The sequence below is a fragment of the Dipodomys ordii genome, unplaced genomic scaffold (genome assembly GCF_000151885.1).
Source record: "Dipodomys ordii isolate 6190 unplaced genomic scaffold, Dord_2.0 Scaffold57, whole genome shotgun sequence".
Taxonomy (NCBI): domain Eukaryota; kingdom Metazoa; phylum Chordata; class Mammalia; order Rodentia; family Heteromyidae; genus Dipodomys; species Dipodomys ordii.
In genome coordinates this window covers 13112029-13126193 of record NW_012267273.1, presented here as the reverse complement: position 1 = coordinate 13126193, position 14165 = coordinate 13112029, and the positions used below count along the sequence as shown (strand labels likewise).

Genomic DNA, 14165 nt, shown 5'->3' with positions numbered 1-14165 from the left:
ACTGTTTCCTCATCCTCTAGCCCCAGCCAGCATGAGCCCCTTTAGGCTCTGCCCCCTCCCTCAGCTTTGGCCACATAAGAAAGAACTGTAAAAGGTAGGGCTGTGTGGAAAAAGTGGCAGGGAGTCTTGCTTGGACCAAATTCAGCATCTTAGATAGCAAGTACCATCTGGGACAGACACTAAACCTCAATCTACCGGTCCCTGTCCTTCACTCATCTCTAGCAATAGTGGAGATGATGCCCTCCATTCATTCTCTAAATTCTGAGTGAATGTCTATGTGCCAGGCACTGCATTAAATTCTAGACACTCAAGTCGCCTAATGTGGCTTCTAATTCCAGAGATTGACCTTCTGTGAGGGTCAGGAATGGTGAGGGGGTGAGGAGAGAGTGAGGGGGGAGGGCGTGTGCACTCTCCTGTTAAGTACCGTCTATATACTAGATACTTTACATTAGAAATTAAATGTGCTGGGCCGCTGGTGGTTCACATCTATAATCCTAGCGACTCAGGAGGCTGAGATATAAGGATCACAGTTCAAAGCCAGCCCAGGCAGGAAAGTCTGTGAAACTCTTGTCTCCAATAAATCACCAGAAAACCAGAAGTAGCACCGCGGCTCAAGTGGTAGAGTGCTCACCTTGAGCTGAAGAGCTGAGGGACAGCGCCCAGGCCCAGAGTTCAAGCCTCACAACTGACCAACCAATCAATTAATCAATAAATAAATGTGAGTTCATATGAAGAGCTTGGAGTTCCATCATGAAGCAGAGAGCCAAGGCAGGTGTGGCACATCTGGGTTGCAGACAGCGGGAAGGGGCACTGAATGGGTACGACCAGTGTGGCCTGGCTGGGCTTGGCATAGTGGGTGAGGTTTCCCAGTGGAGGAGTCTTTGAGTCAGGCTAGAAAATGAGTTTTTGGTGTGTAGGAAAGTAAAAGCTTTCAAGTAGAAGGATTCTCATGAAACAAGGCTGGGAGTCACCTCATCTCTGGTGGACAGAGATGAGGCTGAGAAGCTGAAGCCCGCTGAGGAGTTTGGCTCTACTTCCTGCCGGTGGTGACTCCTCAGGGAAGGGCTTGGCAAGAGGAGCAGTTTGTGCTTGCCTTTATAGCGCTTTCCAGTCCCGAAGGGTCAGCTGATGATGGTGGAAAGAAGCCTGGGTTCTCAAGTCTCCCCAGAGAGGAGCCTTGGGGTGGAGTGAACCACAGGGACAGAAGCCAGTCTTCCCTCTTGTGCTTCTGTCTCCAGTGATCAGAAACCAGGGCTTCCTGCAAGGCTTCCTGCTCTATCCCTGCTTCCTGGAACTAAACTGTCACAGAAGAATTAGAGGGAAAGGCAGAGCCTGGGAGGGACCGTCAGGTACAAGGCATACAGGAAGAGCAGACATGCATCTTTCCTGAAAAGCCTGCTGCTTCTCAGAGCAGAGCATGGCTCATCTAGTCATAGACCAAGTTTGCTGACTAAATTCTGTTGAACTATCAAGCATAAAGGGCATTCCTTGTGTCTTGCATCCCAAAGGAAGTGGAGGGGACAAAGCAGCAACTTGATTTTTCTGGTCTCCAGGTGAAGTCCCTTTCCCTACCCGCCCGCCCCCCCCCACCTCCATTTTCCCCCATGGCTACCTGTCTTCATGGAAAGATGGATAGTGTTACTTTTCCTGGAAGTTTGGCAAGAATCTTGCAGAGGGTTCTATGGGCCCTTCTGAAATCCATCTTCCTAGACAGCAGAGACTAGGATGCTGTGATTGGCTGATGTAGGGACCTGTGCCCACAGCTGGAATCCATGGTGGTATAAACCCCACTCAAAGTACTAGATCAAGACTTAGGGGAGATGGGATCCCTTCCAAGAGAAATGAGGTTGAAACTCCCCCCCCCCTTTCCCCTCAAAAGGAGGGTAAGAGATGCTGGACATCTCATAGGAAGTACTCACCTGAGGCGCTCCTGGCTGCTGATCTTCATGCTCTATCTGATCTCTCAGTTCTGTCCCCACTGTGACCTCTTAAAGTGCCCACCCAGTCCCACTGCACACTCATGACAAGGCTATAAGAACAGTTATAAAACACTAACCACACTTATTACTGTCTATATGCCCAGAAATCAATGATTGTTTCTGTGAAGGCTATTAAACTTACCTGTTCTACTGGAAGCAATAGTTAATCTATGTGGGGACATGTGACCCAAGGTGAACCAATGAGCACATTTTCTGAGATGGATAAAGGATAGTGACTGTGTTAGTTATCCATCGGTGTTTCATAACCACCCCAAACATAATAGTTTTGTTCTGTTTTGGTTGGTTGTGGGGCTTGAACCCTGGGCCTGGGCTCTATCCTTCAGCTCTTCAGCTCAAGGCCAGTACTCTACCACTTGAGCCACAGTGCCACTTCCGGTTTTCTGAGTGGTTTATTGGAGATAAGAGACTTGTGGACTTTCCTGCCGGGGCTGGCTTTGAATCACAGTTCTCATATCTCAGCCTCCTGAGTAGCTAGGATTACAGGTGTGAGCCACCAACGTCCGGTCCCAAACTTAATAGTTTTGAAATAACCATTTTTATTCTTCATGATTCAATGGATTTGTAACTTAGCCTGTGCTCTGTTTGGCTAAGTCTATAGCCTGTGGTCACTCGGTGGCTGTGGTCTTCTGGTGGTTCAGCTGGGCTGGATGATCTAAGATGGCTTTGCTTGCCTGGAAGCTGGTAGTGTTCACTGGGCCACATGTGGGCTAATTCGGGCTTTTCTACATGGAGACTGGATTCCCAAAGCAGCAATGTGCAAATGCTCTGTAAATTTTTAAGATTTTTTTTAAAAAGAAGGCATTTGTTGTAACTGAGTAATGTTTAAATGCTCTTTATTTATTAAAGAAACAAGCTGTTTCTTGAAGTGCTGTGAATTCTTCCTCTTAGTTTATAATTTCACTTTGAGATTTGTCACAAATTTAGATTTGTTACAAGCTTAAATTTTACCACAGAATTTTACATAAATGGAATCATTCCCTATGTATACTTTTTGTCTCCTTCTTTCAAGAGGTATAATGATTTTGAGAGTCAAGATGCTGTGCTTACCAGTAGTGATTCCCTATTATTTCTTTTTTTTTTTTGCAAAACACCAAATCTATATTTACATCCACATAACATAACTTTAAGCTGAAGTATAAATAAAACAATGTCTACTGTTTGACAACTTAAATATCAACCATTAAAATAAATCAAACTGGGATGAAATAAATAAACAAAAAATCCAATGAACTGTACCTCTACATATGTACTGTTGTCCCATAGGAAAAAAAATTACAAAACCAGTAGTATCCCAATAGTTAATACTGATGGACCAAAAAATAATAATATTCTGAAGTACAAAGGGCTGTCAAAACCGCTGGTTTTCTGCATTCAGAAATGTAGTTGAAAAGGAGAGATCTGAAAGCCCCAATTTCAACAGAACATATACTGATTTATTTTCAAATAGATTTGGTGATTTTTTTAAAATACAAGTTGAATTTCAGCCCACTATCATCACCGACCTCCCTATTATTTCTTATTCCCTATTAAAATGTACCATTTTTATCTATTCATTTGTTGAACAACAAATAAAGCGGCTATAAATTTCATGTACTACATTATATAGTTTCTTTCCTTTTGGGTAGATACCTAAGAGTGGAATGGCTGGATCATACAGTGGGTGTTTAGTGTGTGTGTGTGTGTGTGTGTGTGTGTGTGTGTGTTTGTGTATACGCGCGTGCACACACGTGCACTAGTCCTAGGGCTTTTTCTTGGGGCCTAGGTGCCGTCCTTGTGCTTTTTTTGCTCAACATTAGTGCTCTATCATTTGAGCCACAGTTCCACTTCCAGCTTTTTGGTGGTTAATTGGAGATAAGAATCTTACACACTTCCCTGCCTGGGATGGTTTAGAACCATCATCCTCAGATCTCAGCCTCTGATTAGCCAGGATTACAGTCATGATCCACTGACACCTAGCGGATGCTTAATTTTTTGACTATCAAACTGTTTTTCCAAAGTGGTTGTACCATTGTACATCCTTACCATCACTCATGAATTCACATGTCAGTGGATTTGTAACCCACATAAGGCTCAGTTAGGTTAGTTTTTGATTAGTCTTGCTGGGCAGCACTTGTGATGACCAGTTGTACAATTTTATCTGTATCAACTGGTCTATAATGGTGTCTCAGTGTGGTTATAATTTGTTTTTCCTTGATTACTAATGATGGTTAACATCTTTTAATGTGCTTATTGGCCATTCATTTATCTTCTTTTCAGAATTGTCTAGTCAAATCTGTGCATATTTTCTTCTTGAATACACTACTGAGTTTAAAGAGTTCTTTTTATATTCCAGATATAGATCCTCTGATATATATGTGTGTGTTTTCAAATAATTTATCCTCATCTGCAACTTACTTTTATATTTTTTGGATATATCTTTAATTTCTGTGAAGTCCAGATGATCAGTTTCTTTCTTGTATGGTTTGTGCTTTTTGTCTTCTATCACAGAGACTTTTCTCCTATGTTTTATTTCAGAAATATTACAGTTTTAGAGTCTACATTTAGTTTGGTGAACCATTTTAGCTAATTTTTGTATATGTGGTAAAATAAGATCCATGTTTTTCCACCCAGATAATCCACTGGATCCTCACTATCTATTGAAAAACATATAATTCCCTATTATTTTTCTTACACTTTTATCTAAAACAAATGGGCCATATGTGTGCAAATCCATAACACAATTAGTACTATGTGTTAAGTTCATTGTTTTGTTATATGCAATATGTCTCAGAGGCATTTCACACTCTTTTTTTCATAGAACTTTCCTGGCTATTCGTTACTTTAGCATTCTTTTTGTATTGAGATATAATTTAGGTATTATAAAATTCACCATTGGGGAGGTAGTAATGGAATTGAACCCAGGGGCTTTTAGTTGCTAGGCAGGTGCTCTACTACTTAAGACATACTCCTAGCCCCTTTCTCCTTTAATTATTTTTTCAGCTAGAATTTCTAGTTTTTGCCTGGGGCTGGCCTCAGACCATGATTCTCCTACTTATACCCTCTTATAGGCGGAGGCCACAGGTGTACACCACCATTCCTGGCTTATTAGTTGACTAACATTTTCCCCTAGGCTTACCTCAAATTATAGTCATCCTGTCCACCTACTAAGTAGCTGGGATTACAGTTATGAGCCACTATACCACTTTATAGTTTACACTTCAGGAGGGTATAGTAGTGTATTTCTGTAATTTCAGCACCTGAGAGGCTAAAGTAGAAAGGTCTTGAGTTTGAGGCCCAGTTGGACTACACAGTTATTTCTAGGCTAGCCTGGGCTACATGGCTAGATGCTCTCACAAACAAACAAGCAAACACACACACTTCAGTATATTACTATGTTGTACACGATCATCTAATTCTAGAATATTTATATTATCTCCAAAGGAAAGCTCATACCTATTAGTAATTACTCCAATTGCCTGTTCTACCTAGTCCCTGGCAAGCACTAATGTATGCATTTGCCTACTCTAAATCTTTTATATAAATGAAGTTTTACACTATGTGACCTTTTCCTTTACTTAGCATAGTGTGTGTGTGTGTGTGTGTGTGTGTGTGTGAGTGTGTATTGTGTGCCAATCTTGGGGTTTGAACTCAGGGCCTGAGTGAGTGCTCAAGGCTAGCATTCTTACCACTTGAACCACAGCTCCACTTCTGGTTTCTTTTGGTTGTTAATTGTGTGAACATATGTTTTCAGATTTTAGGATACATATTCAGTAATTGAATGGCTGGGTCACGTGGTAACTCTGTTTAACTTTTTGAGGAGCTGTCCAATTCCACCAGCCATGTATGAATGCTTCAGTTTCTTCACATCCTACCAACACTGTTTTTATTATTATTGGTATTATTAGAGCCCTCCTAGTGAGTGTGAAGCAGTATCTACTGTGGTTCTGAGTGCATTTTCCTAATAACTAATGATGCTGGACATCTTGTTATATTCTTATTGGCCATTTGTATCTCTTCTTTGGAGAACAGTCTATTTAAATCTTTGGCTATTGTTTTTAAGTAAAATAAGTTATTTATGTATTCTGAATACCAGATTTTATCAGGCCTTTACCATATAATTTGCAAATATTTTTTAAATTAATTTACTTTTTTATTGTGAAAATACCGTAGAGAGGGGTTACAATTACATGGGCAAGATGACAAGTACATTTCTTTTTTTTTTTTTTTTTGGTCTGGTCGTGGGGCCTGAACTCGGCCTGGGCGCTGTCCCTCAGCTCTTCAGCTCAAGGCTAACGCTCTACCACTTGAGCCACAGCGCCACTTCTGGCTTTTTTCTTTTTGATTATGTGGTGCTGAGGAATCAAACCCAGGGCCTTATGCATGCAAGGCAAGTGCTCTACCACTGAGCCACCTTCCCAGCCCAAACAAGTACATTTCTTACCAACAAATATTTTATTTTCATTCTGTGGATTATCTTTTCACTTTTTGATAGTTTGTATTTTAATATTACATTTTTATTATATTTAAGTAGCTGTGCAAATGGATTGCCATTTAATAAATCAGTTTATGAGCAGAATGCATCTTAATCTGTTGAATGACTTACACAAGGCCACACAACAAGTAGGTGGTAGGTGAAGATGTCACTGCATTCCAAGGATTTAGCCTGACTGAATTCAGACCTCTATCATTTTTGTCAATTTCCAAAAACTATTTGAGGGTCTAAGAAAATTGTTCTTAGCATTGAAAACTTGCATTTGCCTGGGAACTGACTGTGTTGATCAAAATAAGAAATGGGGAAATATTAGGCAAGATTTCAACAAGAAAAACAAAGAGAGGGACATAATGATCAAATGAGAGAAAAATAAGGTTCAGATCATTGGAGACATACACTCACGCCCTAAACCCTCAAACCTTCAGAGCTTCCTGCCTAGGAACCAAAAGGGGGAGTGCAAGTTTCTCAGTGCTCTTAGAAGGTGCTTTCTCAAAGGCCCATGGTCCTCCACTTCCTGGAGAGGCAGCATCAGAACAAAGCCAGCAGAGACTCCTTCACAGCCTCCTTTCTTCTCCATTGTCCTATCCATAGTTGTCTTGGCTTCGGCATCTTGGCACAGTCCTGGGAGAAGGACAAGATGAAGTGGAAGATACTTGTTCTGGTGGCCATAATGCAGACACAGTTCTCCAGTACAGGTAAGTCTGATGTCTCTTTTGGGGCTGAGGAGTGTTGCAAAGATCATTCAGAGGTAGTGAGGAGATGTGGAGGAGCTGGTATCTCCTTTGAGTTCTATCCTTCCCAAATATTGGCTACTTGGCAAGGAGGAATCTGGCCTAATGCAGGAATCTGCTTTGTGACAGCCAAGCTGGGCATGGATTCAAAACTAGCCGTTTGACAGCATGAGCACCCACGTATACATTTTCCAGTGATAAAGGAAGAGGGGCAGTCCTTCATAAGGAAGGTCAGGAGAAAGGAAGGAAAAGAGCAACGGAGGCAGGCAAGCATGGAGAAGCAGAGTGCTTAACAGAAGCTGGATCAGAATATGTCAGTTAGGCTGTATTTTGTGTGACATTTTTCCAGTTGCTAGGTCTTCCTCCACCCTCTCACTATCACCATCACTCTGATCCTTTCCTTTCTCCTTTGTCAACAAAGAATGTTTTGCTGGTTCTAGCCTGGGGCCTCCTTGGCCTGAAACACTGCCAGGACAGTGACTAAGTAGGGTTGAGGAGGGAGGGAAGTGACTTGAAGAGGAAGTACCACGTTTGCAGCCTTCCGCAAAGCACTCGTTTTACCACCTTCTGGCCCATAGGGTCTAATGTCTTGGCTTAGCCTGTCATGGCTGCCCCTGAGCCATGGCAAAGGGCTACCCTATGACACACCCATCCTTGGCTCAACAACTCACCCATTATCCCTTGCCATAGGCGGCTCTGCTACTGAGCAGAAAGGCAGAGATGCTAATCGAATGTAGGAAACCCATGAGAAGAGTCAAGTCACCACCACAAACAATAACCACCCCAGAAGAGAACTTGCTCTACACCTCGTTCCAGTTCATGGAGGCTTGGCTTTTCTACATGGGTTAGCTTCCACCAGGCTTTCTAACCAGACTCTGGAGAGGTGAATAAGTAAAAGGAACACAGAATGCACTGGTGTTATGACGCTTTTGCATCACAAGAGATGAGATGTATTTGAAGCTAAAGAAATAAGAAAAGCAGCCATGAACAATCTTTCAAGCTCTACCTTACAGCTCAGCTAGGCCATTAACACATTTCTCTTCCTGCCAGGAGGTTGTTCCTGATAAGGAATATGCAGAGCCCTGGGCTAGCACCTCTCTTGGTGGTTCCATGGGTTTGGTAATCGTGGGGTTTTCTATAAGCTTGTAGCTCTCTTCTCAGAAAGGCCTTGGTGGGTATGAGTCACACTATGAATGGTGCTGTGGGGTCAGGGGACCAGAGTGAGTGCAAAGTAGGCTGGCTATACTCCTGGGCAGGGGACAAAGATCCCTCACAGCCTGGGATTCAGGGTTTTATGGAGACCTTGGGAGCAATAGCCCCGGACCTCAGGCTTGGGAGATTGCCTGAGGGACCTCATTTAAACGTGGGTGTTTTCTTGCAGTTCCTCACTGGTCCGTTTGCATCAGGCTGTGGGGTTGCAGTAGAGGCAAAGCAAGAGGAGTGGCTGCTGGAGTGGTAATGGCTGCCAAGTGCAGTCCATGAAACAAAACCCCACACAGAGGACAGGAGAAACATGCCTGTTTCCACAGTATGGGGCAGAACTTCAGGTCCACTGGACTTTGTACTTCTTTGTGCCATGTGTGGCTTCTGTGGCGATGAGAATTTTTCTTTTTTAAAATTTTAGATAAAGCTAATAGGCAAAAGTTTAAAAACTGTCCTAACACAAAACAAAGTGAAATAAGGCAAGGGGAAAGACTTGAGGGGCCTCTAAGATGGGAGACCCATGTGCCCACCTACCTGAAAGGAGCCGTCTTCCTGTCTGCTGGGCAAAGACTGTCCACAGAACAGCCGTCAAGGTCATCTCCATTTTCTGTTGTTTTTTTCTTATATTAACTTAAAAAAAAACATAGGTCTTTCCTATTTTCTTTGGAAAAGCCGAGATACTTGGGATCAACACCAGTGATGGCCTTAGTTAGCTTATATGTCTGCCAAGGTGGTTTCTTCTTCATGGGGCTGGAATAAACAAAGATAACATAGCTAGTGGCAAGAATACTTTAGCCTGTGAACCCTTAGTGTCTCTAATTCCCTGTGCACCTAGTGGTCAGCATGGTCTTTGTCCTTTCTACATAAGAAAAGGTTTCTCTGTCATTAAGTTATGCATTTTGGAAGACACTTGCTAGATATGCAACCTTGGACAAATTACTGAACCTCTCTGGTCCTTAGATGTCTTGCCTCTCTAGTAAGGAGAGTATTACTTCCTTTGTAGAGATGTGAGGATAGAAAGAGAATGTAATGTGCCACAGGTAAGGGTGTGTGTGTGTATGTATGTGTGTGTAGATAGAAAGATAGATGATAGATGACAATATAGATACAGATGTATATATCTTATACAAACAATAAGTGGATGTTGAATTCAATATTACTATTAGTACATCTTGAACTGAATTTTTGTAAAACTAGAAGAGGAGATAAAAACTCATGGCTAGGATTCTCAGTTTTCTCTTGATTATGTTATAAAGTAGCAATGGCTATTTCCTCTATCGGCTAATATCTAGTTCATCCCTGTTCTAAGTTCTGAGCACACCCACCCAACCCAGAAAACACAGGCCTGATCCCAGTGGTGGGCCCAATGGAGACTGAGGTTCAAAGCTTGGAATGGACATAGGATAAACATTACATCGACCATTATAATTTTTTTGAGTCTCGTGTGGGTGAGTATTCCCCCAAAGTGAAAATATGCCTGGAAAAAATAAAATGTATAATAGTGAAGCGGGGAGAAAACTAGAAACAAAACATACTTATTGGTCCTTGATCAGTGTGGCCTTCCAGATTAAGACTGAGAAGTTTTAAAGACACAAACACTAAATCTTTGTTGAAAATGCTGGAAAATAGAGAGGTGAAGGAGATGCTTTTAAATTATGCAGGTACAAGGTTTTTAATAAGTGGTGTTTTCACACTGGTTTATTTTCAACCTCTAGCAGCCTTGCTCTGCATTTCTAACATGCTGCTTGATTCTCCTACTGTGGCCCTTCTGAGACTTGCTGGTCTAGAAACCAGCAAGATGCTGACAAACACATGCAGAAAGTTCTAGGATGCTCTACCTTAGGTACTGTGAGTGCACGCTACAATATTCACTTCTGATTCCTTTTATTTTTTGCTTTTATGGTCTTTGGAGTTTATTTGTTTGTTTGCCTTTTTTTGTGTGCTGGTTCAGGGGCTTGAACTAAGAGCCTGCGCACTCACTGTCCCTTTGCTTTTTTTGCTCAGGGTTAGCATTCTACCACTTGAGCCACAGCTTCACTTCTGGCTTTTTGGTGGTTAATTGGAGGTAAGAGTCTCATGGACTTTCCTGGCATTGAAGTGTGATCATCAAAGCTGAGCCTCCTGAATAACTAGGATTATTATAGGCATAGGCCACAAGAGCCTGGCTGCTTTTGTATTATTTTTTAAATCAGATTTAATTTTTATTGGCTATAAAGATACCCAGCACTATGTCTTACATTTTATTTGGAAGAAATGAGTCTCCAAAGGGAACCCAGACATGCATTTCGGGAATCTTTGTGTGTGTGTGTGTGTGTGTCTTACATTAACTGAAAATATAAATTCCAGAAAGAGCTCAAAATAGATTTTTTAATATTGTTTAAGCTAAAGCTAGTTCTTATTCACATTAAAAGGATTGTAAATTTAATCTACTTGAACATTCAGTCAATATAGTTAAAAATAATTAAAATCATTTGACCAATTAATTAAACTACTTTTAGTCACTATCTGCACTAGTCATGTCTCAGTCTAAAAACCAACGTAGATCTCTGAGAAAAAGGATGTGTCTGTCTTGCTCTCAGATGTTTCTTTAAGTTTAGATCTGTACCTAGAAGAGAATCACTGCACAATAAATATCAATAAATTCTTGGTGCATGAATTAAAAGAGGGGTGAATGAAGGAAATGTAGATATTTCTGTATAATTTTTGGGTCTACTGTATTGGCATTATTTGAACCTTACTTCTAGATAGCAATATTAAACAATGTATTTGGAAAAAAAGAAAACTAAACAATAATTAGGAATTAAACTGACAAAGGTGAATAAATGGTTCAAAGTGATTGGTGAGGTCAGCTTAAGATGAAAGCCTGCCATTATTAAATTTTTTTGCTTAACCACATGAAATTCCACTATTTGTTCCTTTTAGAACTGCAAAAAGATAATTTCACATAATTGAGCTAACATTATATCTCAAACATAAAATTTCTCTGATTAGGGAAAAGGAGAAAATAAGAAGTCACCATTAGAAATTGTTCACTAACTAATTAATAAACTAATAAAAGATGCCAAAAAAGAAAAGTGTGTATTATAGCAGAAACCACAGTATGCAATCACCTAACTGCCTTGAAATGTAGAAATAAAATATGTATGGTTAGCAAGATATCTATCTAGCCATGATAGTCAAATTGGATCTAGATTACTAAATAAAGAGTCCAGGCAGCTCTTACTTTTATACTCTCTTAATTTGAGATATTTTAATAAAAATATTATAAAATAATTTGTTAATTTTTTAAAGAATCCATAACAAGCCAGCCCAATGACTTAATATGTGCTTCTTTATGTTCCATTCCAACATTTTTGCTAGGGCATTCATATTTTTTTCCATTTTAATCATAAAAAGTTTCATATGCTTTTCTTCTTAATATTTTAAGCATTGCTTTACATGTTTCACCTTCATGATTATTTCAATTGCTATATAAACTTTACAGAGTATATGCACCCTGTTTTCTTCACTATTTCCTTATTCTTGAACATTTATACTATTTCTAGTGCCTATCGTAACAGTTAATTATACAGAAAAATCTTTACATATAGAGCTCTCATTAATTCCTTGGGCAAATCCAGCGCTGACAATTGAAAGAATGGATTAATGTAAATGAGCATTTCACAGGAGTATTTCACACCACTCCAAATTCCTATTAAAAGTAATGCTATTGAGGAAAGAAAGTGATTTTCTGATTCTCTGAGCATCTGCCAGTGTGTGGGTCTTCTCTGGGACAGGCTATATGTTGAGAAAGACAAGAGGCGAAGCAGGTAGAAGGGCTTATCCATGGCCATTGCCGGGTGCTGCGTTGCCCCTCAGAGGCTCATCTGCTTTTGTAAGATGGCGGCAGTAGTACCTAAATGCAGGGCATTGTGGAGTAGAGCTACCATTCAGAAGTGCCTGTGCAACACAGGTGCTTGGAAAGCCATTGTATTATCTTGTGTACCTCAGTTTCCCAATCTTCAGAATAGGAAAATGGCATTTCTCTACACAGTAAAGCACAAGCACTAGACAAGCATGCTTTCTTTTTCTTTCTCAGTCACTCAATTACCTGTAAACTTGGACAGAAATATCTGGTCTTTAGTCTTCTCATCTGTGAGATGAAAAACGACAAGAAGATTGAATATCCCTCTCAGCAACAAAATAAATGATCTGTGGTGGTGAACTTACTAGGTTTTAATATCAAATTATCTAGCCCTCTACCTTCCTCCCACCTTCACCTTGCTGATACTGACTCTCAGAATTTGGAATAGTAAGTTCGTTCTTCTCTGCCACTTTAAATGCTTCTATTCATCTGGTCTACTATCTTATCATAGATTTTAAACATTTTAGCTTGGGCCTGGGGGAGAGGCCCTGGTAAAAAAAAAATCTATGGGTGAAGTGTAATATTTCTTAGAAACCAATTGTATATTTTTTGGAGGACTATATTGGTGAGGGAGAAAATCGCTTCTTGAAACAGCCACACTGTAGTGGTGGAAATGTTAGGAATTTCCAGTGCTCACTTTGCTTGTCTGTTAGCAATAGATTTTCAGGATCAGGAGGATAATAAGTGGAAAATAAATAGAAAGAATTAGACAAAGGACAGGTAGGATTCTGCCCACACCGCAATGCTCTTTCTATTTGCAGAGTGCTTTCTGACTCTCACGGCCATCACGGCAAGTAGCAGAAAAAAATAGTAGAATTCTTTTTTTTTTTTTTATAAGTGAGGACAATGATTCCTAGACATTTGATGATGTTGCTCAAGAATAGGAAGAAGCCTGAAGCATATTTCTCTCCTTAGGTCACATATACACTCTCAAATGCTCTCCTTGGCTACTCTATGAGATTCTTCTTCATGGCTATGCATGGATATGTCTAATGACTGAATTCTACAGCAGACTTTTAAGGTCTTCCCTTGTGGAAGCAATTAATCCTATGTTCCTTTCAATATTTGAAGTACTAAATAATATTTTTGATGCTGAATATATAAATGTGCTATCATACTTTTTTCTCTGCTGCATATGACTACTGGGTCATTAGTAAAGAATTCTTTTTCTCTGAACTTATATTTCTCCAAAACTTGTTTAACTCATGCTTTCCATTTTATTCTTGATAAATGTATATATTTTAGAGCTTTACTTGAGGAAGTTGAAACTTATTCTTATATGTGCAGGTACACAATTCCACCAACTCTGCCTAATATGTTGTAATAAATAAAATAAAAAAACATATTTGAGAGGGTTGGGCCTGAACAACTGTCTATAATAAATCTGTTTGTTAAAAATATGTCTTCTGGAATGTATATCAGGTAGTGGTAATTCGACAATGACAGTCATACGGGAGAAAAGATGGTGTGTTCTTTATTTTGAAGCTAATGCAGGTGTCATGGTAAACAATAAAGGGGGGATGAAAGGTTCTGCCATCACAGGACCTGTTGCAAAGGAATGTGCAGACTTGTGTCCCAGGAGTGTGTCTAATGTAGGCAGCATTGCATGATCCTTTAATGCATTTGTAAAAAAACTAGTAACCCATTATAGTTATTTGTTCCCCTCTCCCCCAAAAAACAATAGTTGGAGTCTGTAGATTTATGTGACATTATGAATTGTAATAATAAACAGCTTTTTTTGCAAAAAAAAATATGTCTTCTGGGCTGGGAAGGTGGCTCAGTGGTAGAGCGCTTGCCTTGCATGCATGAGGCCCTGGGTTCGATTCCTCAGCACCACATAAGCAAAAAGAAAAAAG

At 40.2% G+C, this 14165-nt stretch overlaps 1 protein-coding gene across 2 annotated transcripts in view; it reads left to right on the top strand.

The window, feature by feature from the left end:
- Positions 1 to 6961: 6961 nt before the first annotated feature.
- The window catches only part of Cd247 (CD247 molecule), a 79235-nt gene continuing 72031 nt past the window's right edge, over positions 6962 to 14165 (top strand). For both annotated transcript variants that reach the window (XM_013021856.1, XM_013021855.1), the window contains exon 1: positions 6962 to 7166. In XM_013021856.1, the coding sequence (XP_012877310.1) occupies positions 6971 to 7166 (196 nt within the window). In that variant the 5' untranslated portion in view covers positions 6962 to 6970. The remainder of the gene's footprint in view (positions 7167 to 14165) is intronic.